Source organism: Lepeophtheirus salmonis, chromosome 14 (genome assembly GCF_016086655.4).
Source record: "Lepeophtheirus salmonis chromosome 14, UVic_Lsal_1.4, whole genome shotgun sequence".
NCBI classification, from domain to species: Eukaryota; Metazoa; Arthropoda; class Copepoda; order Siphonostomatoida; family Caligidae; genus Lepeophtheirus; species Lepeophtheirus salmonis.
The window spans coordinates 21,978,716-22,006,429 of NC_052144.2; the positions used below are offsets into that span (position 1 = coordinate 21,978,716).

Consider the following 27,714-nt stretch of genomic DNA (forward strand, 5'->3'; position numbering starts at 1 on the left):
CTTCAGCTTTTGTTAAAGGGTGCCACAACAAAGAGAAAAGGATAGAAGCAAAGTTATGCTCAATGGGCATGCAGTACATAATAATGTCATCATGATTTATTGTGACGAAATGTTATTTACTGTAAGTCTGAAATTCAACGAGCAAAGACATATGACAGCATTGATTCCAGCCAAAAATTTGCCTACGAAGTGCAATGACCAGATTCAATCATGGGTTGGGCACTGTGGCTTCAAGTGGGGGTAAACTCACCTATATTTCGGATTCCTGATGGGTAAAAATTAATCAAAAAGTTAAGCCCTGGTTTGGGACAGCATTTCCACGTCAAGAAGCTTGCTTCAATCAGAATTCAGCTCCAGCTCATGATGCCCACTCAGTTCAAAACTGGTATAACAAAAAATTCCAGTATTTTTGGGACAAGTCTATGTGGCCTCCCTCTTCACCTGATTTAAATCCCCTGGATTTTTTTATTTAGGAAATGTTGAAGAGGGAGGTCAATGCTTATCCTTCAAGAAATAAGGATGCTCTCGTGGCAAACCTTGAGAAGAATGGAAACAAATTTCGGATGATGTAGTACGTGCCAGTTAATAGCATAATAGTAATTGCAGACTAAAATATGGGGAAAGGAGGAGCATATTATTTTTGAGAGTTTAGAATAATCTTCTACTTGTTTTCCAAAGGCAAAATAGTCTTACAAGTACTAAGGAAATTGGTAGTGAGGCTTCAAGTGTTCAAGATGAACAATTGTCCATATTGGCAGTACAACACGAATACAAACTTATAAATGGAATTTCTATTTGTAATACAAGAATATTCTGTAGTGATTCGTGCGTTTTATAAATTAAGGACATTAAAGGACTCTTATTAAGGAAAGAGTTTAACTTAAGTAGGAGTTGACTTTAGGAGGATTTAACAGTTTCAATGAAGGAGCTGTGGGTGGAGGATGATAACTTTCTTTGTTTCTCATTGTATTTTCCATTATATTTTTCTTTGAGCAACTCTTCAGTTCGATAATTAATATAAGTATAGAATTATTTGATACAAGATACAATAACGACTAACATGCAATAGCAGAATAGAATATACATTCCAGACAAAACTATCGAGAAAAGAGAGGCACATTATCTTTAAGTTTCTAGAATCATCTTCCACTTGTTTTCAAATCACAAAAGACTCACAAGTAATAAAGAAATTAAGGGTGAGCATTAAAGTTTCCAGGTTAAATAATTACACATATTGATTATACATTACTAACTCCACATCATAAATGGAATTGATATCAATGTGATGGAGATGAGTCATTTCTGCCTTATATATGTACATCAAGAACACTTATCAATGAAATAGTTTTTTCATAGATTAGGGCGAAAAAGACTCAAAACTTCAATGAGCAGTGGATGATAACTTTCTCTGTTCGTCACTGGATCTTTCAGTCGATTATTCTGTCGTTTTATGGAACTCCTTAAAGTTCTTTTATGTTGAACTAGAAGTATACGATGATAGATGGTTCCGTAGAAGACATAGAGGAATTTATGTATTTTTGAGCTTAGACACAATGATTCACGAGGTCAAAAGTCATTATCACAGACCTTGATTTGAAGGGACAACTGCACAAGGAAGGATTCTTCAATTAAATGAGATCTACGGAGTAAGGCACAAAGAGGCGAGATCCCTTCAATATGAAGCTGTCAGCTGCAGAGAGTATCAGAAGACGTATTGGATATCGAAATGGAAAAATATGAATTCATGGAACGGGAAAAATGGGAGAATGCAGATCCCTATATTATCCAAATGGTTTGTACGAAAGTCCCATCCAAATCACTATGAATTCAATTTATTTCCTGGCAGTTCCAACTATTTTCTTTTCTCGCCTCTCTCTTATACTGAGTAATAATATTTGAAACTCACATCTACACACACGTCCAAAGTTTTCGTGAATCAAAAAGAATATTAATAATATTAATTATTAATTATGGTATTTTTCAATGAGTTCTAATAAAAACTCATTGTTTTTTTCCTTTCAGGTGTTTGAATACTCACTGCCAAAGAGTTCTTCTACTATCGACTATCGTATGCGGTATGACTTATGAGTTATACGGTATAACTCGTTGTCACTGCATATGTAAGTATTATAATTTTATAAATTGAGTCTAGCAGGAGGTAGGTGGATTGAAAGTGACGTCATGCTCCGTTCTACTTTGTGGATGAGGAGGTTGCGGATATTTTGAAAAGGTATAAAAGGTTATTTTGCTGAAGCCTTGCTTTGGTCTGAGGGAATTATTTGTCTTTCCCGGTTTTCAAAATATTTAATATCCTCGGCTGAGATTGAAAGTGAGCTAGATGTTTACTCCGACGAGGAATACGACCCGAGGCGGGACCCGGCGAAAAAGCTCAATCCTTCAGAATTCATCTCTTCAGCAACGTGGGATTCTCTCAGGGTAAGAAGTGACTTTGTATTGAGTGAGGAGAATCCTGAATCATTATTCATTTCTCAACATTTGCAGAAGTCGAAATGGAACGCCTCGAAGTGGCTCTTTCATGGACCAATCCTCTCAAATTCTACTGGAAGAGACAGACCTTCATGTTTTGGAATCCTTCGGGTCCGAGCTGCCTGTGGTGGTGACGGAGATGATCTATTTGTACGAAAAGACGTGTGACATGAGCGTGAATTTCTCTGTGAATGGCTGGGCGTGGCTTGTGAAGGGGCGGAGGTGCATTGTTTGGAAGTACAAGAACCTGGGCATGGGAGTCTCTTACCGGGAACTCACTCTTCCTCCTTCGGATCTGCATCACAACGCACGCCTCGTCAACATCTTTTTTACGACCCCAAACGAAAACGCGTCTCCTTCGTGCATCGCCGTTTCTCCAGAGGGTGTGATACGCTATTGGTCTTCAATTGCACATGAAGGATCCTCCACAGAAATCACTGCGGATCTACAGGGGCAGGAATCATGGATGTTGGCTGACATTCAACCCGTGGGATCGCTGTTAGGAACAACCACCTCCACTCTACTATTAATTCGTGTCTCCTCTCATTCCCGCATTACTTGTCGTCTCCTTCAGTCTCCTCAAGGCCTCTTGGGAGGTATTGGACGTCGAGTCACTTCTCTATTTTGGGGGTCAATGAATCCAGGGAATAACGGATCACCTGAATCCAAACTTATTCGAGTTTTTGGTAATGACCCATTGGTTCCATCAAGTGATACTGCTAAACAAAAGGATATTTATGTTTTAACCAATAAACATCTTCAAAAATGGAGACTAACTGAAGGGTTAGATGAAGACGAAATGTTTTATGAGTTGGAAGTGGAGGACATGATTCGGAATGGATTTCTCAAAAATGTTTGGGTAAGATCTTTTTGTATATTATGGGAATATCACATTTTTTTCTTTTTAATTCTTTATAAAAGTACATGCAATCAACAATTCAAATCTAACAACGGTAGGAATTGTAGACAGAAATTAACAAAGAAAACATATTTTTGAATAATTTTCAATAATAAAATGCATTTTTATTTGTATTTATTACTGATCTCTGTCGGCAGCCATACGTAGAATATTTAATGTTTCATCTCTTAGAAGAAAGGCTATCCTTTCCTCCACATAAGTTGTGTAATATTGAAGAAAGTAATTCAATCGCCCATGTAAAATATGAATAGAGTGAGTGAATGGTGTCCCCATGTTTTGAGCGCATATTATATGAAATATATCTTCTAATCGGATATTTCTCTTTGTTTTTGATAATGGGCGATTCCATGAATCTATGGGGGCGTTACTCTCCTTTCGGAAAAGATTACCCAAGTCTCCATAAGCAGCTATTCGAACATCACTTTGCACTGTTTGATCAATCCCTTTAAAATTTTCTTCTCCATTACCTGTACTAAACATTTTATTATAAACTCTGAGCATTTTAAGAGGTTGCCGACCTCCTTTAGCTGCATTGTGTTTCACTGTCATTTCATGTGCCAATCTCCAAAATTCATTTCTGCTAGATACTGGAGGAATGACATATTCATCGTCGTAAAATGTAGTAAGGCAGCCATATCTAGTTTCTGTTGTACAATACTGTCGAAGATTTGCTTCATTTGTTGCCCTTAAAATGGTATCCTCCTTAGGAATGGAGTCTGGTGAAGTATCTTCATGAATTACTCGAGACAGTGCTATTAATCCAGCTGTCAAAAGGACACCATGAATTGATGCATCGTCTTCTTCCATCATGGAAATGATCTCAGAGGTTTCTCGTTCATTTAACCATCCTCGAAGTACTTCGGTTTTTGGAATGTCTTTAGACTCAAAAATAGGTTTTAAAATTTTTTCTAAAGGAGTTCTTCTGGGTGATGCAAAATTGCCAGTGATTACTTTTTTTGTAATGGGTATCAAATCAGTGATATGAAAGGAGGAATCATTAGAGGGTACAAGGGATTCTATAGAATTCGGTAAGTTTCCTTGTTCAAAGTCCAACGTGGATGAAGATGAATCCTTTTCCAAAATGATATCTAATATGATCATAAACTGTTTTAAAAAGTGAAAAGCTCCCCAAACATCTGTTATGGAAGGATGAAATGTCATAAGAATAAAACTGTGGAATCCCACCTCCTCATCATCAAAGTTTTCTATCTCCGCCTGGTTGACTTTACCCTGAAAATATCTTAGGAAATGTTCCCACCTCACACTGCTTGATGACTCTGTATCCTCTAATATAGCTCTTATTTCAGGTCCCCAGTCTATAGGAGCCTTATCCATGGTTTGTTCTGTGATAAGCTGAACACGCCATAGAGGCCCTCTCTCTGTATCAAACTGATTGTGTAACATGTCTCTACATTCAAAGTCTGAATCTAAAGGTAGGATCGGACATTCCATTGGATGAAAATGTGGAATATTGTTTCTAGATATGATACGACTCGTTAGCTGTGGAAACATGTGTTGAAATTCTTGAAGAGCGCATATAAAAAGCCCTGAAACACACAAAATAAAATAAAAATGATTAAAACTTACTCTGTTAATAAATTAAAATATATAAAAATAAGTCTTGCCTTCATCCAATGCTCGTCTTGTTAGTAGTGTAAGGCCACACATACGGTTAAGGTTTCCCTGCTTATGGCACATATATGAAAACATTTCATTTCCTCCAAGGGATCTTAGGTCTTTATTTCCCCCTGGTCTTCCAAAACTCATGGTGAATTTGCGTGATGCTACTCCACTACACTGTTCCTTACATATGAATTATTCCAATGATTAATTATTTTATTTGCTTCATACCTACTCTTACTTGCTTAGTTTATCGTCAGTTAACTCTCTCTTTTTCTCTGTTTCTTCACTTCTTCTCTCAGCTCCCCCAATTTATTACATTTGTGTTGAAGTTCCGTACTAGTACTACCTGAAGTGAACAGCTTTGTATATGTGCCTGCGTGCGCGAGTATATCATCATGATGTTTATAACCTAATCTTATCAACATTAAGGGAGCCTTTTTTATGTATACAAACTATGCTCTGACTCTTGTAAATGAAGAAGAGGGAGGGAAAGGTACATGCGAATTCCTCTTATTCACTTTTTTTTGTACATCATAGGTACAGATTGAAACATTCACCTCTTTATAGTCAATAATAATATAAACTTACTCCACACTCATTATTCTTTCTTTTAAATCATGAAAAGTCATTCAAATGATGAATTAAATTAAGTGCAAACAAATATATGGCTCTGAATCGAAATTATATTCTAAAAATATGATTTAAAAACCTACTGCGATTGACAATTGTAATGATTACTTTCGTGTTCTATGGCTTAAATAACAATAATAAATGTAGGTTTTAGCTGGCGTATAGTGGTATTCACCACATGTTATAGTTTACAGAATTGAATAATTTCCTTATTCGATAATTAACAATTTCTCAATTTTTATTTAAAATGTGGTATAAGCATGAAGGGAAAACAATAAAATATACATTTATAACTTATGTTTGAAATGATATAAAACCCTTTATTGGAGGGAGCCCTATTAAATTGAGATTCATACATGATAGAAAATTGCACTTGCTCTAGTGCTACTCATGTGCAAAAATATGAAGTAACTCCAAGGAACATGAAAGATTAATCACAATTTAATCCATTACAGGTGATAGGCTAACACTACATATAAGTATGGATTTTTTAATCAGCCTGCAACATTTATTGATTTTTTAAAAAAATATTCCTTGAATTTGTCAGATGGAGTTGCACTGATTATGTATAAGTAAACATTATAGTATTACATTTACTCCATCTGACCTAGGAATTGTCTTTGAAGTCCATATACATTAAAGTATAATTCCTTTTCTAGGAACGAACGAGAACCTACGCCCATTGAGTTCAAGAGAATAATTTAACAGGTCACTAGTGCTTCTGCTATTCAAGTCTGGTGACTAATGAAAGTTATAACAAATGTATATCTGTCTTATTTGTAATTTATTCGTCATATTGACCCGGTTTTCATTTCTTTTTAAGAGAAGCAGCTAGCGAAAGCTCGAAATGCAACAATGGCCTTCCCCTTATTAGGTTTGCTCCTCATGTGTAAGGAAAAGGGGAAATTTGGTTGTTTCAGATGCAACATTGGACAACATCCCCATTGCTTCTATAATTATAAGGAGAAATTGCAATTATACTAGTAATTATGATATTTTTTCTTGAAATGTTGTTCATGTAAATACGAAATGAACATATTTGAATTGGTTAATCTAATTTTTCAAGGTTTAATCCAATAATTTAATGTAAAAAATATGTATCCAAATCGTAAACATATTATTACATTTAAATGCTGCTGATACTGGAAATACGTTAATTAATTAACCGTCTCCTATTAAGGTATCTGGGATCTTCTGATTTTTCTTTATAAACATAGTTTTCTTATTTGAATGATATGTATTATGTAAACTTTATCTCAAAATGGTTTCTAGCTGTCCTAAATATGTATCACCTGTAATGGGTTAAATATGTTTCATATTCAATGTATAGGGGGTTATTTGCATAACACGGTTTCAAACACTGCGGATTTTGCATAACTCAGTGTTAGAAATTATTATGAGACCTCGCATAGTGCGGTATATATCGCAGTTTTTTACATTATGATAATAAATTATGAGATACTTCATTTTAAGGTAAACAATAACATTTATAGTTATCAACAACTATAAAAGTTAAAAGTTATAAGAGTTCGTTGATACTATGCCTATCTGGATATATATAAAATAGAGTTTGTGTGTGGGTCCTTTATAAGTGTCCACAACGTTAGACCTAGGAGGCTGAAATTTTGTATGGGTGCCTCTTTTGTACCTGGTCATGCTAAAACAGGGGTGGCGGGTCATATAAGAGGGGTTAACTTTATACCCGAAACACAAAAATGGTTTTCTGAAGCTAGTAAGGGGTTATATATATATATATATATAAAACAATACTTAATTTATTTAAGATCAAAAAAGTTATGGGCGGAAAAGGAAATCGGTCAAAATTGCAATTTCGTTTTTTTCAGGTGCTAAAAAATGAGCTTTCAATGAAATATTAAATTCGTAACTAAAAAAAAAAAAGTTTTTAGAAATTTGGCTCATAAAAATTGATGTGTAACTGAAATATATGTTTTTCTGAATAATTTTTAAATTTTTTTCTATTTTTTTTTCGTCAAACGTCAATTTTCAATTCTTAAGAAGAAATGCCACAAATGCCAGATTTAGTACTTCATATTTTAGACTCCATCTTTAGAATATGGTTGTTGTTTTTTTTTTCGAAATATTTTATTAGATAATTTTTGCAATATTCGCAAAATAAACCAGTTATTAAGGCCTATTTTTTCTACGACATTATTCTCCATAACTTTTTTGTTTTTGCAAGTACGCAAAAATTAATGGTAGGTTGTGTATTTATCTTTACAATACAAATAAATGTTATTTATTACTTTTTTTTTTGCAAAATTAGTCCAATACAGTTTTTCGTAATTTTCTTCGCGAATAGCGTTTCGGTAATTTGCTCACAAAAATAAAAAATGGACTTCTCTAGACAATTTTTTTGATACATATATGATGGTATGTTATTTGAAGTTTTTAACACATTTAAAAAAAAATTAATAATAATAGTACAAAGGCCAATAGTAAGGGTATAATTAATCAAATGTTCAGATACCATACCAACATATATGAATCAATAAATTGTCTAGATGTGTAGTAACAAGTATTGTCAATTTCCCACTCCAACGTTATTATCATAGTAGGAGAGAATTAGAATTATCAGGATCTTTCTCGACAACAATGAAACATTCGTATTATAATTATTAGTATATTGAATTATTTAGAAAATAATTCAATATACTAATAATTCTAAAAAAATTGACCATTGTCTATCTGATTATCCTTGGCAAAGACGTGTAACCCTTTTTTAGTATATTCATATAATAGAAGTGTATAATTTTGCACAGGGGGAGGTGGTCCTGTTAGTATTTAATTTGATACTTAGACTTAAAACTTTTAGCTATCCCGTACTCTATTATACAAACTTGCAATTAAAAAGGTTGATGAATAAATATTGGTTAAGTTCCGATTAGTTAAATTTCCCAGTATTGAAATGACAGGATTAAAAGTCAAGTAAATACCATGTTAAGATTAAATTTTACAAGTATCTTGCCTGGCATACATATTTTAAAATAATTTATATGAATAGAATATTTTTATCGTCCTAATCATATAAAAAGGAAATAAAAAAAAATGGACTTTGAAAAATAATTTCTCCCATTTTACGGGGTTTAGTACAAAAGAAGTCCTCGTACAAGTTGGATTTCATATAACTCGAATTTTTCTTGTTCCCAAAAACCGCGATAAGGGAGGACCCCCTGTATTTGATAAGGATTTATTGATTAGATGTAAGTAATCTAATCGACTTATTTATATTTAATTTCTGAAAGTTTCCTGCCTCTAAATATTCACTACTTCTTACAATTAGTCAAATAAATATTATATTTAATTATGAAAAAACATTACATATTTATTAAATATTCTATAAGAAAATTTAAAGTTAAACTGAAAAAATCAATCAAAACCATTTTTTCCCGTAAAATCTTTTAATATCGTAATATACTATTTATTCTTTAGTTTTCGCTATAAAACATTTGCATTTACTTGATTTTTGTAAGATTATACATATTTTGTAGGAACTCTTATTCAAGATAACTTAATAATTTTTCGAATGCTGGATTGTTTTTTATTACCTTTAATTTTCATCTACATAACTATTGCACGTCGAAATATGTATTTGAATCGTAATTATAATCTAAATAAGTGGTTAAAAGAAAGGCTTTAGAGACCAAACCTATTGCAAAAAAAAAAAGAAAAATAAGATCAATTTTGTCTTTTATGGCTAAAATAACAATAATAAATGTGGGGTTTAGCCGATTACTCATTTTCTTAATTTTTGTTTAAGATTGATTTTGTGTGTCACATTTATTCTTCATCTTATTAGTAATAATTAAAACTTGTAGAATATAACAATCTGATATTTTTTCCCCCCCGAAATAGTAGTCATGTCTAAATGTGATTAGTTCATAGAACTATGACTAAGTGTCCCACTTCTTCCTTCTCTACAAAGGCTACTCATCACAACATCTAACCCATCACTAATATTTGGACTTATCACATGCCTAGTTTTAGCAATGCCGCCTCTATCTTCAATTTATTATCAGTTGATATTGTTATTATGTATGATACCGATTAAAAAGCTTCCAATTCGAATCTGAATACGATATATGTTCATTTTACGAATTTTGACTATTTTTTTCACAATTATGGAATTTGATTAACAAATTATTTTATTTGACAATGAATCTTTATCATTATTTATGACTAAGGTACACAATTCTTCTCATTCACTTAATTTTTAATTGGATATAAATAACTTCTTGATTATTCCCTCAAATTTTTGATGCAAAATCTTTAGTCCTATTTCAATGAATTATTATTACTAAGCAATATTTCACACTAATGCTTGCATTCAAAAGAAACATTATATTTATAGACTTCTATGCATGAACAATTTTACGAACAAAAATTAAAAGTTTTTAATATCACAGATCAATAATTATTTATTTATTTTATAGAACCATGAGAACATGAACCCTGAATGGCTCAAAGTCTCTCTTCTTGACGTTCAACCTGTGGAAGGAGGAGTTGCAATTTTGGCTGGGTCCGTGAATCCTCAAATATCAGAAAGAGTATCAATAGGTTTAGGTAAGTACTTTACAATGTTTTTAGAAACTGATTGTATGTGCCCTCGCTTGTTTTCGCTGTGAGTTCGCAGAAATCTTTGTCTTCGCCAAGTGTTAAAGCTATTGGACTAACGTAGTTAGGTTTAGCAGAATTATACTGCCCTCTACCGATATACTCCAAAAAAGCATATCTTTCTTTTGCCACTTTAATCGAACCGAGTAAAGCTGGGGACAATTGGGTTAATAGAAAATGCGAGTATCCTATTCGGTTATGTAAAAAGTCAAACATTTGTACCATTTTTTCTTCATGGGGTTGTCTAAATAGCTCTGGGTTTTCAAGGAGGATTCTTTTAATTTCGGATTTGTTAAATCCCATGAGTTCTTTAACTGCAAATATATTTTCTCGCGTCTGAGACGGTACTCCTATCCACAAAATAAGTGATGGATCCTTTGTTGCGAGCTCTCTTACATGAAAACCTTTGAGGGAAAATGTTTTTTGGAAATAACCTAGACGATTATCGATGTCATTTACTCCGAGGGTGAGCCAATCTCCTCGTTTTGTTATCAGTTTTCTTATTTGATGAGGGGTAAATTTTTTGGACTTCATGTATTCCAACCTTGTTTCCAGTACCTACTTATTGCAGTTATAAAAGTAAAAATTGACTGTGACTGTTTTATTGTAACATACCTGAACATCAGTTTTTAAAAGTTGGGGTGCCTGGGTTAGAGTTTGTGATATAACTGGGAGGCTGAGGCCGATTTGCTGAATTATAAACTCTATTGTAGGTTGCACTTGTGCTTTGAAATCTGTAAGGGAGAGGGCCAAGTCTAAATGACCTTCCTTTTCCCATCGTGAAATGTCCACTCCAAGATGAAAGAGTTGCTTTAATGCCTCATTATGATTCACAATTGGAGCTATATTATATGTGGGCTTTGTCGTCACCAATTCATTTCTCTTGGCTTCTCTCTCTGTGAAGGAGAGTGTTTCTAAATTTGAGGAGATTCTGAGTATACATGGATTAATGGTGGTGAGTCGACGAAGAGCGTTTTGGAGCATGCTGAGTTTCAATTTGTGTTTGTTGATTATTGATGTAATTGAAAATAAAAGAAGAGGAAAATGTTATTTCAATGAGTCCTTATACTATCTGGAGAAGTACAAGCTCAAATCACGCAACCTGTTAGTGTAAAAAACATCTATTTCTAATGATAAATTCGACTTGGTAAACTCATATGAACTTTGTATAATTATAAGGCTATAATATTTGTCGTAGTTGTAATGTTCTGTCAACATCACTGTGTATTTTAAGCAACTCTTCCACTTTGGGACATTATGTGATGAAATCCCTAAAATTTGATCTTTAATAAAAAATAATAGCTTGACTGTATTCAAGTCAAAATCAAAGTAGATTTATATTAAAGGGTTTTATAATGTAAATCCTTTAAATATTATCAAACTAATTATTTAATCTGATGAGTTTGTCCTTCAAAAATAAATTAGCAACTTCAGTTTGGGTTTATACATAAATAAATTAGCAACTTCAGTTTGGGTTTATACAAGATTGTTATGCAGTAAGTTTCATTCAAATAATTAATTAATATGAAATTTTATTTTTCGATTGATCTTTGGATTGTATTTTCAGAATGAGTCAAATCGATTTGGAGTCACATAATTCAAATAGTTGGATTTAGAGCCAAAATCACAAAATATTATTCCAATCTTTAAATTAAAAATAATTGATTTATTTCATTATTTTAGGGTCTGAGAATTTGAAATAATTTCGAGAGTATGATTCAAATAGTTTCTGGAGGTTAGATCTTTAATATTTAGAAATTCCGACTCGAATCTGCAGTTATTTTAAAATTTGTGACTCCAAATCAGATACATATTCTTTGTGTTCCAAACCGACTCTGAGAGAAAATACATGTGACTCTTCTGACTCCCGGCTCACTCATCAGCCATAATTATTGCTTCATAGGAATTGGATGTACCTAGTTAGTAAGCATTAAATTATTTTGATCCTTTTAAGTTCATAAATGGGAAAATAGAAAATCGATATATTCTGACAGATGTTTCCAATTGGTTCTATTTCGGCACCAAATATAAGAGTCTTGTTTATCCTTATGAATTAATTACATTATGAATGCAACATTAATGGAGTAATGTTTCATATTTTTTTTTAATAAAAACGTATTCCAATTCCAAATCTATTCGACTCCATGCTTTAATACATGCGACTTTCCTAACTCCCGGCTCAATTAATTGTAATTTCTTATAACTACATTATTTTGATACTTTTAAACTCTTGAATTGGCGTTATGAGTAATCGATACAGTCTGTATGAAGTTGTCTATTCCTAAAATACAAATAATTTTGGTTATGAATTAATTAAATTATTATTTAATTATCAATGGAGCATATAATATTATTTGAATGAAGCTTACTACATAATCTCTTATAAACCCGATCTGAAGTTGACACTTTATTTTTGAAGGGCAAATTCAATAGTTAATGATTTTTTTTAATATTTACATTAGAAAACCTTTTAAAATATATTTACTTTGATTTTTAGTTGTATACATTATTTCAATTCATCATTTTTTGCTCGAAAACAATTTTTTAGGATTTCAAATATTATCACAAAATTGAATAGTTGTTTAAAACACCACGTGACGTTGATAGAAAATTACAACTACGACAAATATTATAGCTTAATCATTGTGCAATGTTCATATGAGTTAACCAAGTCTAATATCAAGAAGGATGTTTTTCACCACAATAGGTTGCATGATTGGAGATTGTGCTCCTCCAGATAGTATTTGAACTCATTGGTTACTTTTATATATGAGAGGGGGGGTCGCAGTACACAACGAAGGGGTCGCGAGATGATTTCCAAAAATTAAGAATAAAATTTAAACTGTGGCATTAAAACTTAAATAATGATAAATGTACTTATTAAGTATCTTCTGGATCATTTTAAAAAAGTATTTCCCGGAAGATAGTTCTCCACAAAAACATAACTAAATACTTAAGGACGGCCGTAGGGGGGTTTGAGGGGCAGTATCCCCAAAAATGGATTTTTAAAATCACTTCTATGGAAAAAGAACTCAAGGAGTACCAGGACGTCCTGGAGGAAGTCCCACTACCCAACAACTCTCTTTCATAAGACAGAGAAAATCATATTTCTCCATTACTACAGTTATTCAGCTCTCATCAATGCAAATAACTTCCCATGACATTGCTGTAATAAATACTAATTAGTGGGAAACAATTCTGCGGCCCTCACAACACACGCGAGCAGAATTTATTATTTTTAGTAGTCATTTGCTTACATTCACTTCCAAATGATGAGCTCGGCCCCATTTAACCTGTCCAGGCAGGGAAAAAGAATAATTGCGGTTATGAAGATTCCCGCTGGTTTTAAAGACTGTGACATCATAAAGTCCCAGATGTGACTGTTCAAGACCTTCGAGGACACCAGCCCCGACTGCAATCCCTGTGACTTCTACCTGTGGGGCGCAGTTGAACTGGATACCAACCGAACATCCTGCAACACGGTGACCGAGTTAAAGTAACGTATCATCGTGATTTTCAACAAGTTGCCAGGTACCAGGTTGAGCGCGGCTGCAACAGGCTCAGTTCCAAGCTGGAGAAGGTGTCAAAAATATCACGTCGACCCTGTATAGGCAGGAACTACTCTGATGTCGACCCTCATTTCTACTTTTAGTCTAACTAGAACTTACACTTACAACTACCCAAGGATTTCTATTAACCTTGCAACTACCCAACTAATCATCGGTGATACTCTTTCATAAGTACATCTACTAGTGATGTACTTATTATTAAATTTTTGAAGAGAGAACATATAAATATAATGTAAATAGCTTTGGAAAGTATAAAAACCCTCTTCATATTACCAAACAGAAAAGAAATCTCGGATACATTATAGTGGTATATTATATACCATTCTAGTTATAAAATGTTACGGTCTACCCTATAGAAATATGCATATACGTCATACATTTATTATTTTTATGTAGTATTAAATTATAGGAGTGACGTAATTGTCTAGCTAACTGATGTTCCGGCCCCTCTTAATATCTGGAGTGGAACAAAACTCAGTCACTCAACCTCATGAAGGGGGAATCTTATTTTTTCTTCTTAAAATATAAATGGCAAAAGCTTTTACCACTCTATTGTACATCTTCATCAAAAAGATAACTTTAGGAGGTAAAATTTGTATCACAAATTCCATTTTAAACTAAGTTTTTAGTGATGGACTTGTAGGAAATTTAAAAAGAAATGTCTGTGGTTTAAAAACTTATTTAAAGCAAATTACTTATTCAAAAACTTATGCTTCTCATTTGAAAAATGTTGTTCGTTTAGAAAAGGCATTCATTGTAGTATGTAACCTTACCTAGATCAAGGACTTCTTGTATAAGAAGTCTTTGCCTAGATTCTCTGATGCTGATTGATGATGCATTAACAAGAGAAAGAATTGAGAGAGAGATTTTGGTCTTGCCATTAGGATTTGGGTAGAAAAAATACACTTCCCCCTCGCTTAGGTTGAGAGACTGAGCCTTGTTCCACTCTAGATATTAGTAGAATTGACTGTCCCTTTTGTATTTGAGGGGGAGGTTGCGAGATGGGATTAATGCTAATGTTTCCTGGTGTCAAGATTTCATTGAGAGTTGAGGTTAGATACTACCTAATATTAAAATTGTTGAGCAGTAGTTTGTTACTAGTTACCTTATTTATTTCACTGACAGTATCCATGTAACTCATGTGCTTTCCTCCGTCTGTAAATGGGTGCCACTCGTCTACTCCTCACATCGGGGGTCTCTGTCTTCCGTTCCTATTCATCTCATCTCCCTCGTTTCACACCTCAAGAAGTGACACGAATCCTCAGATCAAATGAGTTCACGAGTGGAGAGTTTAGTCCTGGGACAGGCCCTGTCAAATCTTTTGATATTAATTCCTTTAAATCCAACAATCCTATAGAGGATTCCCATGCAGAAGGGCTTCTTAAAGTTGGAAGCAAAGGCTTTCTCTTTGGAGTGATTGATGGACATGGAGGTCCAGCTTGTGGACAAGTAATTATTCCTTCCACTTAGAATGAACCTTCTACATTATTTTCTTTATTTCTTATTGAACTTGGTCTCTCTAGGTCGTAGCTAAAAGAATATTGCATTATGTTGCTTCGGGTCTTCTCTCTATAGAAGATCTAACTCTTCACCTTCAAGCTTTGGAAAGCCAAGATATTGAATCAGAGCATTATAACCTCATTTCTACCTTTAATGATCCTTACACGTTAGTCAAAGACCTTCAAATACTTTATAGTCAATCGTATCTCGAGCATATCCGAGAAATTCATTCTTGTATCGTCACTCGAATGGATCATGACGAAGGGATGAGTTTAGCAGAGTCCTTTATCAAGTCATTCGAATCTTTAGATGGCGCAATGTCTAAAGAGGCAGAAAATCGAGACATGAAAACACTTTCTGTTGCCATGTCAGGAGCAGTTGCTGTTATGGCTCATATCGATGGACCTCATCTTCATGTTGCATCAACGGGGGATTGCTCAGCAGTTTTAGGAACATTGAGTGAAACAGATACATGGATTGGTAAGAAAATGACTGTCGAGCACAATGCTGATAATGCTACAGAAGTGAAAAGAATCATTAGCGAACATCCTGAGTCGGAAAAGAGAACTATTTTGAATAAAGATAGACTACTAGGTGTTCTTGCGCCCTTACGAGCATTTGGGGATTTTAAACTGAAATGGTCCGAAGACAAAATAATTCAATTAATGGGAGACGCTCAAGGGGATCATGCTGTCCTACCAAACTACAAAACACCTCCCTACCTCAGTGTAACACCTGATGTGATTAGCCATAAGCTAACTGCTCGGGATAAATTTCTAGTCATTGCTTCAGATGGACTTTGGGACACAATGACCCCCATGCAAGTGATTCGATTAATTGGAGAACATATGTCGGGTAAAATTACGCTTACGCCACTGGAGCTCTCAAAAGAATCCATGAAACTCAGCGATGTGAATGCCCTCCTGCGTGTACGACAGGCTGCAGTTAAATTAAAGCCTGCCGATTCCAACTCCGCAACTCATATTATACGCTATGCATTAGGAGGTACAGCATATGGAGTGGACCATGATCGTTTGTCTCAAATGCTATCCATTCCTCAGGACATGGTTCGTATGTTTAGGGATGATATAACAGTCCAAGTTATATTTTTTGATTCAGAGTACTTAAGACATTGCTGAAGAATTTATACCTATCTATTATAATTGTATGTATTACTACTACTAATAATAAAAAGCTCCATGTTTTAAGGAATATTTATTGATAACAAAAAGTCTTTAAAATAGTTTCCTAAGCTGTTGCGTCGTCTTCCTTGTAACCAGTTTGTGACAAATGGCGGATCACATCCACCCAGTTCCATCCACGAGGCCTGTCATGCTCGTCAATGCCACCCTTGTTCCACATTCTTCGTTTCTGCGCTTTTGTTAGTTTCTCCTTCTTGAGAATCACCTTTTTGTCTTCGGTGGCTAAATGAATAGAGAAATGAGTGTAAGTTAGTGAGCATGATAACATATTTATTGTCTTTCATCCTACCCGATGTATTTTCCCCAATGTCTAGTGATTGGACAGAGTCTGAGATTTCTTCGACTTCCGGCTGCTCAGCTACGAGTTCATCGTAATTCTCCTTGACGTGCTCAAACAAGGAGTACGTCATGGACATGCCAAGGTACTGCGGAATCTCCGCTTCCACGGATTCTATCACCGCTTGACTCACAGTCGACTTCAAGTGAGCATTATAAAAAGTATCCATCGATAGGTCCGGTGCATCATTGGGATATTCCTCAGGCCATCCAATCTCGAGCAGGAAGGATCGGTTAGAACCATCTTCTCCATATTTATATTGAAACTTCGTATCGGAAATGACCTTGAACTGTAGGTCCCCCTCGTAGATGGACTTGAGAACCTCCAGTTCCTCACTTTGGAGCTCTGACGTCTCTCCCATCACACAAGTTCAAGCGCTTGAGTTTTAAATAAAAGAGTATGACGTCATGCGAAGCCTTTACGCATTCGCTCCATCTTTCGCGCCACGCCATGCAGAGTATCTTCACTGACGTCATAAATTGCATCATCATTGAAGGAGACGTCATTTGTGGGGCTCAAAGTTGATATTTTTACCACATAAAATAGACAAATTTCCAATCCATCTTGATGAAACTTCATCCAATAAAAAAAATATATATATCAATTTGGGACGGGAAAAGTAGGATACTTAAAGAAGACTAGCTTATTTTTTCCAAAGTAATAGTTACTTTTTATCTACAAGACGGAAGTAATGGTTTACGATGTAAAAACATATTTTAAATACATTTAATGGTCAAATATTTATTAAATCTAGGCTATAGAGCGTTTTTATGTGACGTCATCATTGTTGAAGTGAGGAACCTAAACATCCAAATTTTGTAAGAAGGAAAACCCTTTTTTCATTGATATTAAAGGAAATAGTCAACTATTGTATGTCAAAAGGGGCTTGCACTTTATTGTCTATCAAAAATATATCCCTCTACAGAACATTTCCCCAGACGTCATTAATTTGATCTACAATATAATGTCACGTGAAAACGCTCTATTAAATAAGAAATGAAAGAGTGTGACACCATGTGAATCCTTAACACAATGCGCTCCATCTTCCGCGTCGCGTCGCCTTATCGTAGCGTATGTGACATGTGCCTCCCCCTAACTCTTATTTCTCATACTGGTATTTATTTCCCGCTCAAGTCTCTCCATTTGGCCGGAAATTTGAATGTAAATGTTAGAAGGGGAAGTGATGAAGAGAAAAGAATGTGAGAAGGAGAACGACTCCAGTGTGAGCGACTTGCCCTCCAGTAAGAGGAGACGAGGTTGCCCCAGTCTGGTTCTAGGTGAAATCACTCAATTTTCCATCAAGGAGGAGCAAGATGAAGAAGAATTTGTGTTGGGTCGTCGGAAGGATGTTGCGCTTCTTAAGGAGGAGGAGGGAAGAGATATTAACACAGAGCTGTGTGAAGAAGTGGTTCTTGGAGTCTTCCAATGGTTGGACAAAGGGACCCTTGGGAGGTGTGCACGTGTGTGCCGACAGTGGAATCGTCTCACACAAGACGAATCTCTATGGAAACGACTAGATTTGGGCTCCAAGACCCTTTCTGCCCAAGTCCTGAGCCTCATTGCAGCTCGAGGCCTCCTTGCCTTACGTCTATGCAAGGCTTCCATTCTCCCACGAGCCCTTACTCCTCCCAAAAGCCCCTTCCGGGTCCAGTACTTGGACCTCTCCATGTCTGACTTCCCTCTCCCATCCCTTGCCTCCTTCCTCTCGTACACAAGGGATCTCCGAAAAGTGGCCATGGAACATTGCTTCCTCGATGAGGACATTTGTGCACTTCTTGCCAAGAATACAAACCTTACTGTGCTGCATCTTGCCATGGTCAAAGGACTCAATCTTGAGGGGCTCACTCTTATACTCCGTTCTTGTCATGCCCTAGAGGAACTTAATATATCTTGGACTGATTTGTCAGAAGAAGCCATTGCCTTCATGTGTCAAAATATACCCCCATCTGTTAGGCGCCTCAATATAGCAGGCTGCAAAGACTATCTTCAAGACAAACATCTATTGCAGTTAATGAGAAATCTCCCTAATCTCAAAGAGCTTGATATATCAGATGCAGGCTCTGTCTCAGAAGAAACAATAGACTCCATGTTGTTGTATTTAAAGAAATTAGAGCACCTTAGCGTTTCTCGATGCTACGGTATTTCACCCAATTCTTATATTTATTTGAGCGTTTTAACGTCACTTAAAAATTTAACGGTTTTTGGAACCATGAAAGATGCAGCAATACAGGAACTCCGCCTACATCTTCCTGGGATACATATCAATAAGTATATGTTTAGTACAATCGCTCGGCCCACTGTTGGTATTCGTAAAACATCTATTTGGAATGTTCGAGTTCGAGATTAATATAGAACAAGTGAAATCAACATTTTATTCCTACTGAAGTTTAATCCTATCTTTCTCCTCCCCCTATCAATTCATGGAATTAGTTTCATTAAATATATATAATAATATATTATAGGTATATGTATGTGAATTTATTATGAACAGTTTATTACTTACTTGGTTTATTGCATTTAACTTGCATTAAGTTTTAATTATACAAATAGAAGCATATTGTTCATTTGCTCCCCTCTTTATTCGTTTAAAAAAATAAATAATTAAGCAACATTGTCATTATAATGCTAATTCCGATTGATTAGACTTATCAATTATAAAAGGTATCCCTTATTTTCAGGGGATTGTTTCAAAATATGTCTATATTTTTATTTACCCTCTTCTAAGAATAGCAGTTTTGACTAATGATCACATTTACAATATAAGAATGGGGTATAATTGCGCATGGAAAAAAGGAGCCATCCGTATGGATATAGGTAGATGCTATAGAAACGACTAAATCAGATAATAACTTATGCTATAATTTCCAATGAGCGCTATGGCCAATGGTCCCTGGAATGTATTTTTAGCGGGAGGGACAAAATTATATAATGTTGACGTCATCAGGGCATCCACATGATATTATTTGTTTTAAAAGACCCCCTACACTCTCCCCCAAAAAAAAAAAAAAAAAATCGTTCTACGATTTATAATTTTCTCGTAGACTAAGTTTAAACTAGAATCTTTTTTTTTTAAAAGAAGAGAAATCCATTTTTTTTCCTCGAAAATTATGACTTAAATTCATTAGACAAGAACTCTGCAAAAGTGGGGTGGAGCATGGCCCCTATTATGGTTCCGGTAGTTAATAATAATATTGTGTAGTTTTCTAGGTTATAAAATATTTGACGAATTTTTTTGAATATCATAATTTCTATACAGAGTTAAATATTTCAATTAATGAGTAAAATAGATAAATTAATTAAAATTATCGTCAGAAAGTGAGGGTTCTCTCTAATATATAAACTTTTTCTGCTTTAAAAATTAAATTAGCGAGCAAGGAGCACTACAGTATTTATGTCAGTGATATGTTGTCTATCGAAGTTGCCAACAAATACTTTTCTTTTTGATTTAAACTCCCGTGGATTTCGACTAATGTTCACAACCCTAGTGGTCTTTTTAACTGTTAACATTAATTTTCATAAGTTGACTCTTTATTGTATTATTTAAAGTTCTGACTCAACGTATTATATATTCAAAAAAGGTAATGCATAGAATTTGGATTTTGATGTTAATTAATATAAATGAAGGGCCTTCCTTTAGCACGTCGTTACTCTGATTATATCACGCAACCTATCATCCAAATAGAAATAAATATAAGGTCCAAAATCAGTTTTTTTACAATAAAACTAATAATATCTAATTCAATTTTAACCAATCAACTTTCAGAACACTGATTACGAAAAAAAGAAAGGCGACTATTATATAAAGTAGTGTTGTATCGGTCTTTATTTAGGACCGCGTTCCAGTCCGGTCCCATTCAGTCCAGCTGAATCCCATTTCACGTTTTTCGGTCTTTAAGGTTGTACAGAAAGTAAAATCCATCCCTCGTGACGTTAGTGAGTGTGTTTTCACTTTCATTACGTTATATAATAGAATAAATTATATAACCCATTAACAATATAATTTGTTCGTACTATAATGGAAAAAAAAGAAATCTTTTACAAGATATGTGCAATAATCTTAATGCATATTTCATATATATTTTTTGTCTTAATAAACCATAGTTATTTTTATGAAACATTCCTAAGACCGGCAGTTAAGGACGGATCCAAGGACCGAAAAGACTGGTCCTAAGACTAGATTGATCAGAATAATTAAGGACTGACGCAACACTAATATAATGTACGTCGATAAGAAACTTGGAACGTGTTCTAATTGACGTACCTGACAACTTTTTTGGTAACGTCACAACGGAGCCAAGTTCAGTGTTGATGACTAGTGTTAACTCATATTATTCCAAGAATTATGTCTTCATCTAGAGGTACTAGGCATATTTGTGCTGTGGCAATCTGTACAAATCCATCAAATGTCCACTATTTGTGTATATTTATTTGAAAATTGATGTATGTGCTTTTTGTTAAAAACAACTTTTAATTTTTCTTTTTTAAATAATTTTAGTATCGTAATCGTCGGAGTGTAAAAATTTACACTAATAGGTATTGTCTGATGAGAAAATAAAATTCTATATCATGCATTAATACAAAGTCGAATTTCCTCCTAAATTGGCTCCTCCGTGACGTCATCAAAATAGCCAGTAAACAGAAGCGTATTAATCTCTTATCGACACACCTTATATATAATGACCTTGCAAAAAATCTCCATATTTTTGTGTTAGAAAGGTAGTACCGTGTTAGAATTTGTGTCATTTCACAGTCATTGATTAGAATATCAATTCAATGTTTATAATAATCAAAAACTTTTTTCTAAATAATAATTAATAGTTGGCAACAAGAAAAATACAAAATATTTTTTTTAAATATTAAAAAAACAATAAGCAATAAAGCTATTTCACCATTCAATAATACCACAAATTTGTATATGTTTAGAAGATTTTCATAGCTTTAAAAGCTACCGAATATTTTTTTCTCAAATTTTTCCTTTCCCCTTATGACAAACGAGATTGAAAATTATTAAAAAAGCTATTTCGTGTGAGACTGGAAATTTTATTTCTTTAAATTTGCTTCATATTATATAATTATTAATATACATATATATATATTAGGGGGAGGAGAATAATCCAATATGTAAGCCGAGAGTAGCTATATATCGCCTTTCTTGATGTAAGCCTATAGATATGCAATGGCATAGGTGTTTAAATTTTTTATAATAGCCTGCAAGGCACTTTATCTAGGGATAGCGACTGGTCTTTCAACACTAGCATAAATATAGTAGCAAAGGGTTATCTAGAGTTGCTCGGGCAAATGTTACGGTATTTTTGAAGGCATTATAATTTATAATATAGCGCCTTTATATTATATGAAATGTATTATTAAAAATTTAAAAAAAAATGTTATAAACTCCAAATAACATAGTAATATATATGCATCAAAAATTTTGTATAGTTGAAAAGTCCATCTTTTAATTTGGTCAAAAAATTGTCAAATCGAAATTCGGGAAGAAAATTAGAAAAAACTGTTCTGCACTAATTTTGTAAAAAAAAAAGAAGTAGTTAATAACATTTATTGGAATGGCACCCACAAAAAAGACACACACAAACAAACTCTATGACATATATACCGATAAACCAGTTCCATAAAATTTTGAAGAAGTGTTTGACTTTACATAGACAATCAAAAATTTATCTAGGGGATTATTTGATAAAACTCATGGGCTGAAAATTCCCGTTTTAAAAAATAAAACACATTTTTTTTGTTCAAAATTGGCTGTTTAAAAATAATAATAATTTATTTAAATTTTTTATTCGCTTTATGGAGCTGAGCCCCCTTGACACTTTTCAATCCATTGCTTAATTTGAAAGATATTTTTTCCCATGAAGAAGCACTGTAAAATCAAAACATGAAATTGTTTTTGATCTATTGTTTTAGAAATAACAAAAGTAGCGTCAAACTTAGAACAATAACTCACAAACTAAAGAACATATCGTCATGAAATTTTGACAACTGTCTTTTGAAGTTTGGTACTTACTGACAATGAGATGAATTAAAAAAAATACGCTATCTATGTATCAAGCTCGATGTTAATATTCTTTTTTTAAGCAATAGTTTAAATCAGGCGTGGCACTCTAACTACCATATCCAGCAATAAGGCTAGGGGAATTTTGTGCCAAACGCTTTGGATTGAAACTCTTAAATGAGCATTATAGTTTTTAAAATTTTGACCATACTGATAAGTTCATTGGATTAAAGTTTGATAACAGTAAGTCTTTTAAATAATGTTTATTCTACCAAAACCATAGTTATTGATCATCGTTATATTTTAAAGTCATGCTGGAAGTATTAATTGTCATTCCATTTTGTTGTAAATAGATACTCTAATCATCACGTAAGATTGCAGACTCTTTAATTCAAGAAGCATTCATACCAATGACACAATAATTAAAGTTGTTGTGAGTCATTTTATGGATGAATAGCTTCACTTGTCTGTACTTCTTTCATTTCCTTTAACGACTTTGAATATCCTATGCTTTCGGAGTTTTAGTAATGGTGAGAGCCTGCTTTCTTTGCAGGGCAAAAGCAAAAGTTCATAGATTGATCAACGGTTTGGGACTGGTAACACATTATTGTGTTCTCCTTAACAAATTTTTCGAATTTTGCCCCATTCACTTTTCAATAGCTTTACCAAGATTGTTTGTTTTGATCATAAGCTTTTACTTTAAGATTGATCTTCCATGTATCCTCGTTATTTGTTGCAAACTGTTGATTCGCGATTTTAAAACTCTTCCCATTCTCTGAGTCAGATTCTTTTTTCGGATCAAATTACTATTTAATTTAATTTTAAAAATATACTTATATATTTATTACTCGAAACAAATCATACAATTAACCATTGACTGTATTTTTAAAAACAAAGCAATAAAGTTATTTTACTATTCAATACTATAATAAATTTGTATGACTTATGAAAGATTTGCATAGCTTTACAAGCGTTTTTCATATACCCCCAAGCCTACCATTTTACAAATCTTTGCACATCCAGATATTGGTTGTTTCTGACAGGGAGTAGTTATAATTTCATCAAATTATGTGAATACATTTTTTTAATATATTTAGGATGAAAAAGTATCAGATCAAACCATACTTTTCATAGGACACACAAAAAAAGTATATATTTACAATAAAATTTATTGCTCAGTTCAACAGCTGTGTGATCTGATTCAAGTATATGTGCCATAGAAATAAAAACATAGATTGATGATATGAAGAAGAAGTTGACGTAGTTCACCAAAGTATTCAAATAGGGCATGAACGTTGTCTGCATATATTAGTTTGTAAATAAGGTGAAAAAGAGTGGCACCGTATAGCGACAAAATAATACGACTCCCTGAATGATAGTTATCATTAATTTATAGAGGAGACACCAGTGCCTTCAAGCAATCTATACTTATATTAGCCCAAGCTACAGAAAGTCACACTACCCTGCGGATAATATATATAATTTTTAATATGTTAACAACATAGATGACGCTTCAAATATTTTTTTATTCAATCCTCACTATATTTTACACTTAAATATATTTTTCGTTATGGAACTTATCAGTTTTTATAGAATTATAGGATGATTCCATACTAGATCTGGAGTGATTGATTTATAACTAATTATATTTTCCATTGTTTGGGTCAACTAACTTGCGGCTTCAAAAAATATCCATTGTTTTTGCTCAGCGTAAGCACTCTATGTATTTTATCTCTATGCTATGTACCCATGAGTAGCCTGAAAACTATTATATCATAAAAAAGGTCTTATAGGCAATTATTGATCAAAGGGTTCATTTGTCATATCCAAATATAATCAATTTCTTTACTGATTCATTCTGGTGAAATAATATTATTTATATTAGTAATTATATTACATTTGAAAATATACTTCTTCTTTTTTTTATAGGGATTCTTTCAACGGGTACTAGTGCTGCACCCATGAACTTTCGATCCTTTTATTCTCTATGCATTAATTTAAAAGAAAGTATTGAAAATCTTAATTACAAGTTTCTTTATCCTCGACCTCAGTACGTTTATCTATATAATGATAAATCATTGTTATGTATCTCTGGTAAGTCGTTTAGTATGTACTTTTTTTTAATTTTAATTTTAACTTATGTATTGTATAGGTGTATCTGACGAACAAAACTACGATGTAATGGACTTTGATACCAATGGAAATGGCATACTAGGAATCGGATCAATAGGAAAAACTCCACTTATATTCACTCGAAATAAGGGACTAATAACTGTAACTCCAACGGAATTAAAGAATGCATCTATCAGTATTACTGATCAATCCCATGGCAATGACAGCAGATCTACTAGTCTTTTATTTGACAAAATATCCACAAATCCCGCCAATCTCTCGGTTTCAAAAGTTGGGATTGATAATTTAACATCCTCCAAGTCTATACCAGATCAATTTAAAGGGGCATTTCTGTGTTTTTGTGAAGATAATATGCGTACTGCCTTGTCCATTGTTGAAGACCTGTTTCCTCCAGGCCAAGTTCAAGAAGGGGAAATTAACTCCTCTACTAATAAAGTCATCGTTCAAGTATCGAGGGATGTCATTGATGACTATCCTGCAATGGATCCACGTTGGATGGAATCATTGCCACCTTCTGAACAAAAAATAGAACGTGTTGGGGCATCCATGTCTATGCTCATTAAACACCAACTGGAGGATAAAAAAACAGCCTTGGATCTGTATGTTAATTTTATTAAAAAAGTTGGTCTTTGGAAAAGAGTAAGTGTTTTTATTTAACACACGTTTTAGGTCGTTCTAAATGAATTTATTTTAATTTCAGATGAGTGGTGTTGTGGTTGATGATAGCCCTCCCATGTCTACCCATCTAGCTCTCGCCGAACATTTGGAAAAGATAGTTGCTGCCTTAGCTTTACGAAATATGAAAGCAGAGTAAATTATTGTCAGTAGTTGTTCAAAATTATTTAATAATTTATTTTTTTATGTATTGAAGATTCTCTGAAGTGATTGAGAAGGCTATCAAAATTGTACTCAAGGACAGAAGTTATTATAAAAAAACTGGAAATTTAACACCCCAGGATCATTTTTATAGAGAAGTTTCAAAGGTTGAACAAATAGTGAGTGGACTTTTGGAAGTTGTGAAACATTCGATAGCCACTGATCAACCGGATAAAATAACTAGTATTGTTTCTTCTTGTAACAGAGTCGTCCTGGTGTGTGTATCTTGATATTGTAGTGCTTTTGACCTAATTTCGATTTTCTTCTTTTTCAGAGCATTATCAAAGAAGCTGTAAATTATAGAAGTAACAAACTTGATGAGTTTCTTCCTTTAGGCAATGCTAAAGACTTAGAATACTTACCTTGGACCTCTAGTCCAGGACCCTCTGGGTTGCGAAGTTGTCTCATGAACTTTTATAAATACACTTTAGAACAAGTTGTTCCATTATCAAAGGGATCAATTGATCGCTCTGGGTTCTACCAACAATTGGTTGAGTTTGCTGATATTATTTTAGATGGCTATAATACTCAAATAGAGTCTATTTGTAGTAAAAGTATATCAGAACGAAGAGAAGAGGTGGGAAAACAGTATGAAAAGGATCGTCTTTCACTGATAATGCCACTGAGTAAGTTTACATAAGTTTTTGTAATAGATTAATGAATGATTGATGTCAATGACTCTCGGTTTTTTTACTTTAAGTTACAAATGAATATTATGAAGAGGCTGCTAGTTTGGCTGAAAAATATTTCGAATTTGGAGGCCTTGTAAAACTGTGTGAGATAACAAATGATAAAGAGCGGCTAGAAAGATATATGGATCGGTTTGCTGCTCAAAAATTTTCTGACTTTGTGTTTGATTGGCACGTTAAAGAAGGGAAGCAGGGGAGACTTCTTTCACAGGTTCAAAAGTCTGGTAATAGGAGACAGGAAGAATTGGGGAGATTTCTTAGTGGTCATGCAGGATTTTCCTGGGTTCACGATGTTCAAACAAATAAGTTCAAGGATGCATCCCTTACATTGAAAAAATTAGCCCTTAACGAAACAGAGATCTTAGCTCGTAAAAAGGTAGGAGTCATCACTAATATTTTATTTTGATTAGGCAGAGGTCTTAAAAATATCATTTTTTTTCTTCATATCCAGACAATGCTCAGCCTTTCCAAATTGACTGCTTTAGCCTCTGATGAAAACGAAGAGGTGGTAAAACCTTTTATTGAGGATATAGAACAAGAGTTAACTACTTCTTTAGCCCAAGAACAACTTCCATTAGCTGTTTTAGAAGCCTTCAATCTCTCCCCAGATTCAATGAACGTTTTATCACCTAAGGAAATCATTGAGCTCTATATATCGGATGAAAATTTTAATGCTGATCATATTGATTTTAAAAAAGCACTTGATCTCATGGACTACATTCGTGATATGGATATTGAAGATAAGGAAGCTCTTAAGCTGCATATTTGGGCTCGTTCTATTTTAAGAAACAATTGGGAAAATATGGATGCTGCAAATCCTGTTGATTCAGTTAAAGAAACTACATTTTTTAAATTGGCTGAGTTTTGTCAGTTGCAAGGCTTAGAACTTCAGTGCCAACTTTTATCCTACGAAAATTTGTTAGGAGCATCAGAGCTTCAGTCCATTTCCAACAATAAAAACTTTCAATTTTTCCTCCAGACTGCTTATGAACATCTTTTACGATCTACAGAAGCATACTAACTTTTTTTTACTTAAAAACATAAAATTTGTGCTGTATTTGTCTTATTGATTAATGTCTTAATTGGAATAAATTTATCGAGCTGGAA

At 33.7% G+C, this 27,714-nt stretch overlaps 6 protein-coding genes across 15 annotated transcripts; 3 read left to right on the plus strand and 3 right to left on the minus strand.

Moving 5' to 3' along the window:
- Positions 1–118: 118 nt before the first annotated feature.
- On the plus strand, positions 119–27,714 carry Nup133 (nuclear pore complex protein Nup133). 2 transcript variants are annotated; one of them, XM_071893546.1, is made up of 11 exons: positions 1,391–1,792; positions 2,023–2,436; positions 2,503–3,346; positions 10,111–10,240; positions 24,839–25,003; positions 25,062–25,681; positions 25,743–25,852; positions 25,914–26,133; positions 26,193–26,544; positions 26,619–26,983; positions 27,059–27,714. In XM_071893546.1, exons 2-11 carry the CDS (start codon positions 2,339–2,341, stop codon positions 27,626–27,628), a joined length of 3,474 nt encoding a protein of 1,157 aa, XP_071749647.1. In that variant the 5' UTR covers positions 1,391–1,792; positions 2,023–2,338; the 3' UTR covers positions 27,629–27,714. The 2 variants fall into 2 exon arrangements, with proteins under 2 accessions (XP_040581525.1, XP_071749647.1); XM_040725591.2 differs by having other exon boundaries at positions 119–2,436.
- LOC121129893 (uncharacterized) lies at positions 3,342–5,503 on the minus strand. Of its 8 annotated transcripts, none has more exons than XM_040725594.2 (3): positions 5,268–5,503; positions 5,032–5,209; positions 3,342–4,953 (listed from the first exon to the last, which is right to left on the minus strand). In XM_040725594.2, the coding sequence occupies exons 2-3, from the start codon at positions 5,171–5,173 to the stop codon at positions 3,524–3,526; spliced, it is 1,572 nt and encodes a 523-aa protein (XP_040581528.1). In that variant the 5' UTR covers positions 5,174–5,209; positions 5,268–5,503; the 3' UTR covers positions 3,342–3,523. The 8 variants fall into 8 exon arrangements, with proteins under 8 accessions (XP_040581528.1, XP_040581531.1, XP_040581529.1 ...); XM_040725597.2 differs by having other exon boundaries at positions 5,032–5,203; positions 5,258–5,400; XM_040725595.2 differs by having other exon boundaries at positions 5,272–5,399.
- mTerf3 (mitochondrial transcription termination factor 3) lies at positions 9,985–13,982 on the minus strand. Of its 2 annotated transcripts, XM_071893549.1 has the most exons (3): positions 13,549–13,982; positions 10,907–11,276; positions 9,985–10,849 (listed from the first exon to the last, which is right to left on the minus strand). In XM_071893549.1, the coding sequence occupies exons 2-3, from the start codon at positions 11,273–11,275 to the stop codon at positions 10,250–10,252; spliced, it is 969 nt and encodes a 322-aa protein (XP_071749650.1). In that variant the 5' UTR covers position 11,276; positions 13,549–13,982; the 3' UTR covers positions 9,985–10,249. The 2 variants fall into 2 exon arrangements, with proteins under 2 accessions (XP_071749650.1, XP_040581539.1); XM_040725605.2 differs by lacking the exon at positions 13,549–13,982 and having other exon boundaries at positions 10,907–13,361.
- On the plus strand, positions 14,814–16,572 carry Pdp (pyruvate dehydrogenase [acetyl-transferring]-phosphatase 1-like protein, mitochondrial). Its single transcript, XM_040725603.2, has 3 exons — positions 14,814–14,912; positions 14,986–15,309; positions 15,384–16,572. Exons 2-3 carry the CDS (start codon positions 15,022–15,024, stop codon positions 16,497–16,499), a joined length of 1,404 nt encoding a protein of 467 aa, XP_040581537.1. The 5' UTR covers positions 14,814–14,912; positions 14,986–15,021; the 3' UTR covers positions 16,500–16,572.
- Positions 16,561–17,260, minus strand: LOC121129898 (RWD domain-containing protein 4). Its single transcript, XM_040725606.2, has 2 exons — positions 16,852–17,260; positions 16,561–16,784 (listed from the first exon to the last, which is right to left on the minus strand). The coding sequence occupies exons 1-2, from the start codon at positions 17,258–17,260 to the stop codon at positions 16,609–16,611; spliced, it is 585 nt and encodes a 194-aa protein (XP_040581540.1). The 3' UTR covers positions 16,561–16,608.
- Positions 18,065–19,516, plus strand: LOC121129895 (S-phase kinase-associated protein 2-like). Its single transcript, XM_040725604.2, has one exon. The coding sequence runs from the start codon at positions 18,065–18,067 to the stop codon at positions 19,244–19,246; it is 1,182 nt and encodes a 393-aa protein (XP_040581538.1). The 3' UTR covers positions 19,247–19,516.

Bases quoted from the DNA above. Each gene is read 5' to 3' on its own strand.
- LOC121129898 (XM_040725606.2), bottom strand. From the start codon at position 17,260: ATGGGAGAGACGTCAGAGCTCCAAAGTGAGGAACTGGAGGTTCTCAAG. The intron at 16,785-16,851 runs GTAGGATGAAAG...CTATTCATTTAG, and splicing joins CATTGGGGAAAATACATCGG to CCACCGAAGACAAAAAGGTG.
- mTerf3 (XM_071893549.1), bottom strand. From the start codon at position 11,275: ATGCTCCAAAACGCTCTTCGTCGACTCACCACCATTAATCCATGTATA. The intron at 10,850-10,906 runs GTATGTTACAAT...TGCAATAAGTAG, and splicing joins TTTTAAAAACTGATGTTCAG to GTACTGGAAACAAGGTTGGA.
- LOC121129893 (XM_040725594.2), bottom strand. From the start codon at position 5,173: ATGAGTTTTGGAAGACCAGGGGGAAATAAAGACCTAAGATCCCTTGGA. The intron at 4,954-5,031 runs GCAAGACTTATT...TGTGTGTTTCAG, and splicing joins AAGACGAGCATTGGATGAAG to GGCTTTTTATATGCGCTCTT.
- Nup133 (XM_040725591.2), top strand. From the start codon at position 2,339: ATGTTTACTCCGACGAGGAATACGACCCGAGGCGGGACCCGGCGAAAA. The intron at 2,437-2,502 runs GTAAGAAGTGAC...CAACATTTGCAG, and splicing joins CAACGTGGGATTCTCTCAGG to AAGTCGAAATGGAACGCCTC. The intron at 25,682-25,742 runs GTAAGTGTTTTT...TTTTAATTTCAG, and splicing joins AAGTTGGTCTTTGGAAAAGA to ATGAGTGGTGTTGTGGTTGA.
- Pdp (XM_040725603.2), top strand. From the start codon at position 15,022: ATGGGTGCCACTCGTCTACTCCTCACATCGGGGGTCTCTGTCTTCCGT. The intron at 15,310-15,383 runs GTAATTATTCCT...TGGTCTCTCTAG, and splicing joins GAGGTCCAGCTTGTGGACAA to GTCGTAGCTAAAAGAATATT.
- LOC121129895 (XM_040725604.2), top strand. From the start codon at position 18,065: ATGTTAGAAGGGGAAGTGATGAAGAGAAAAGAATGTGAGAAGGAGAAC.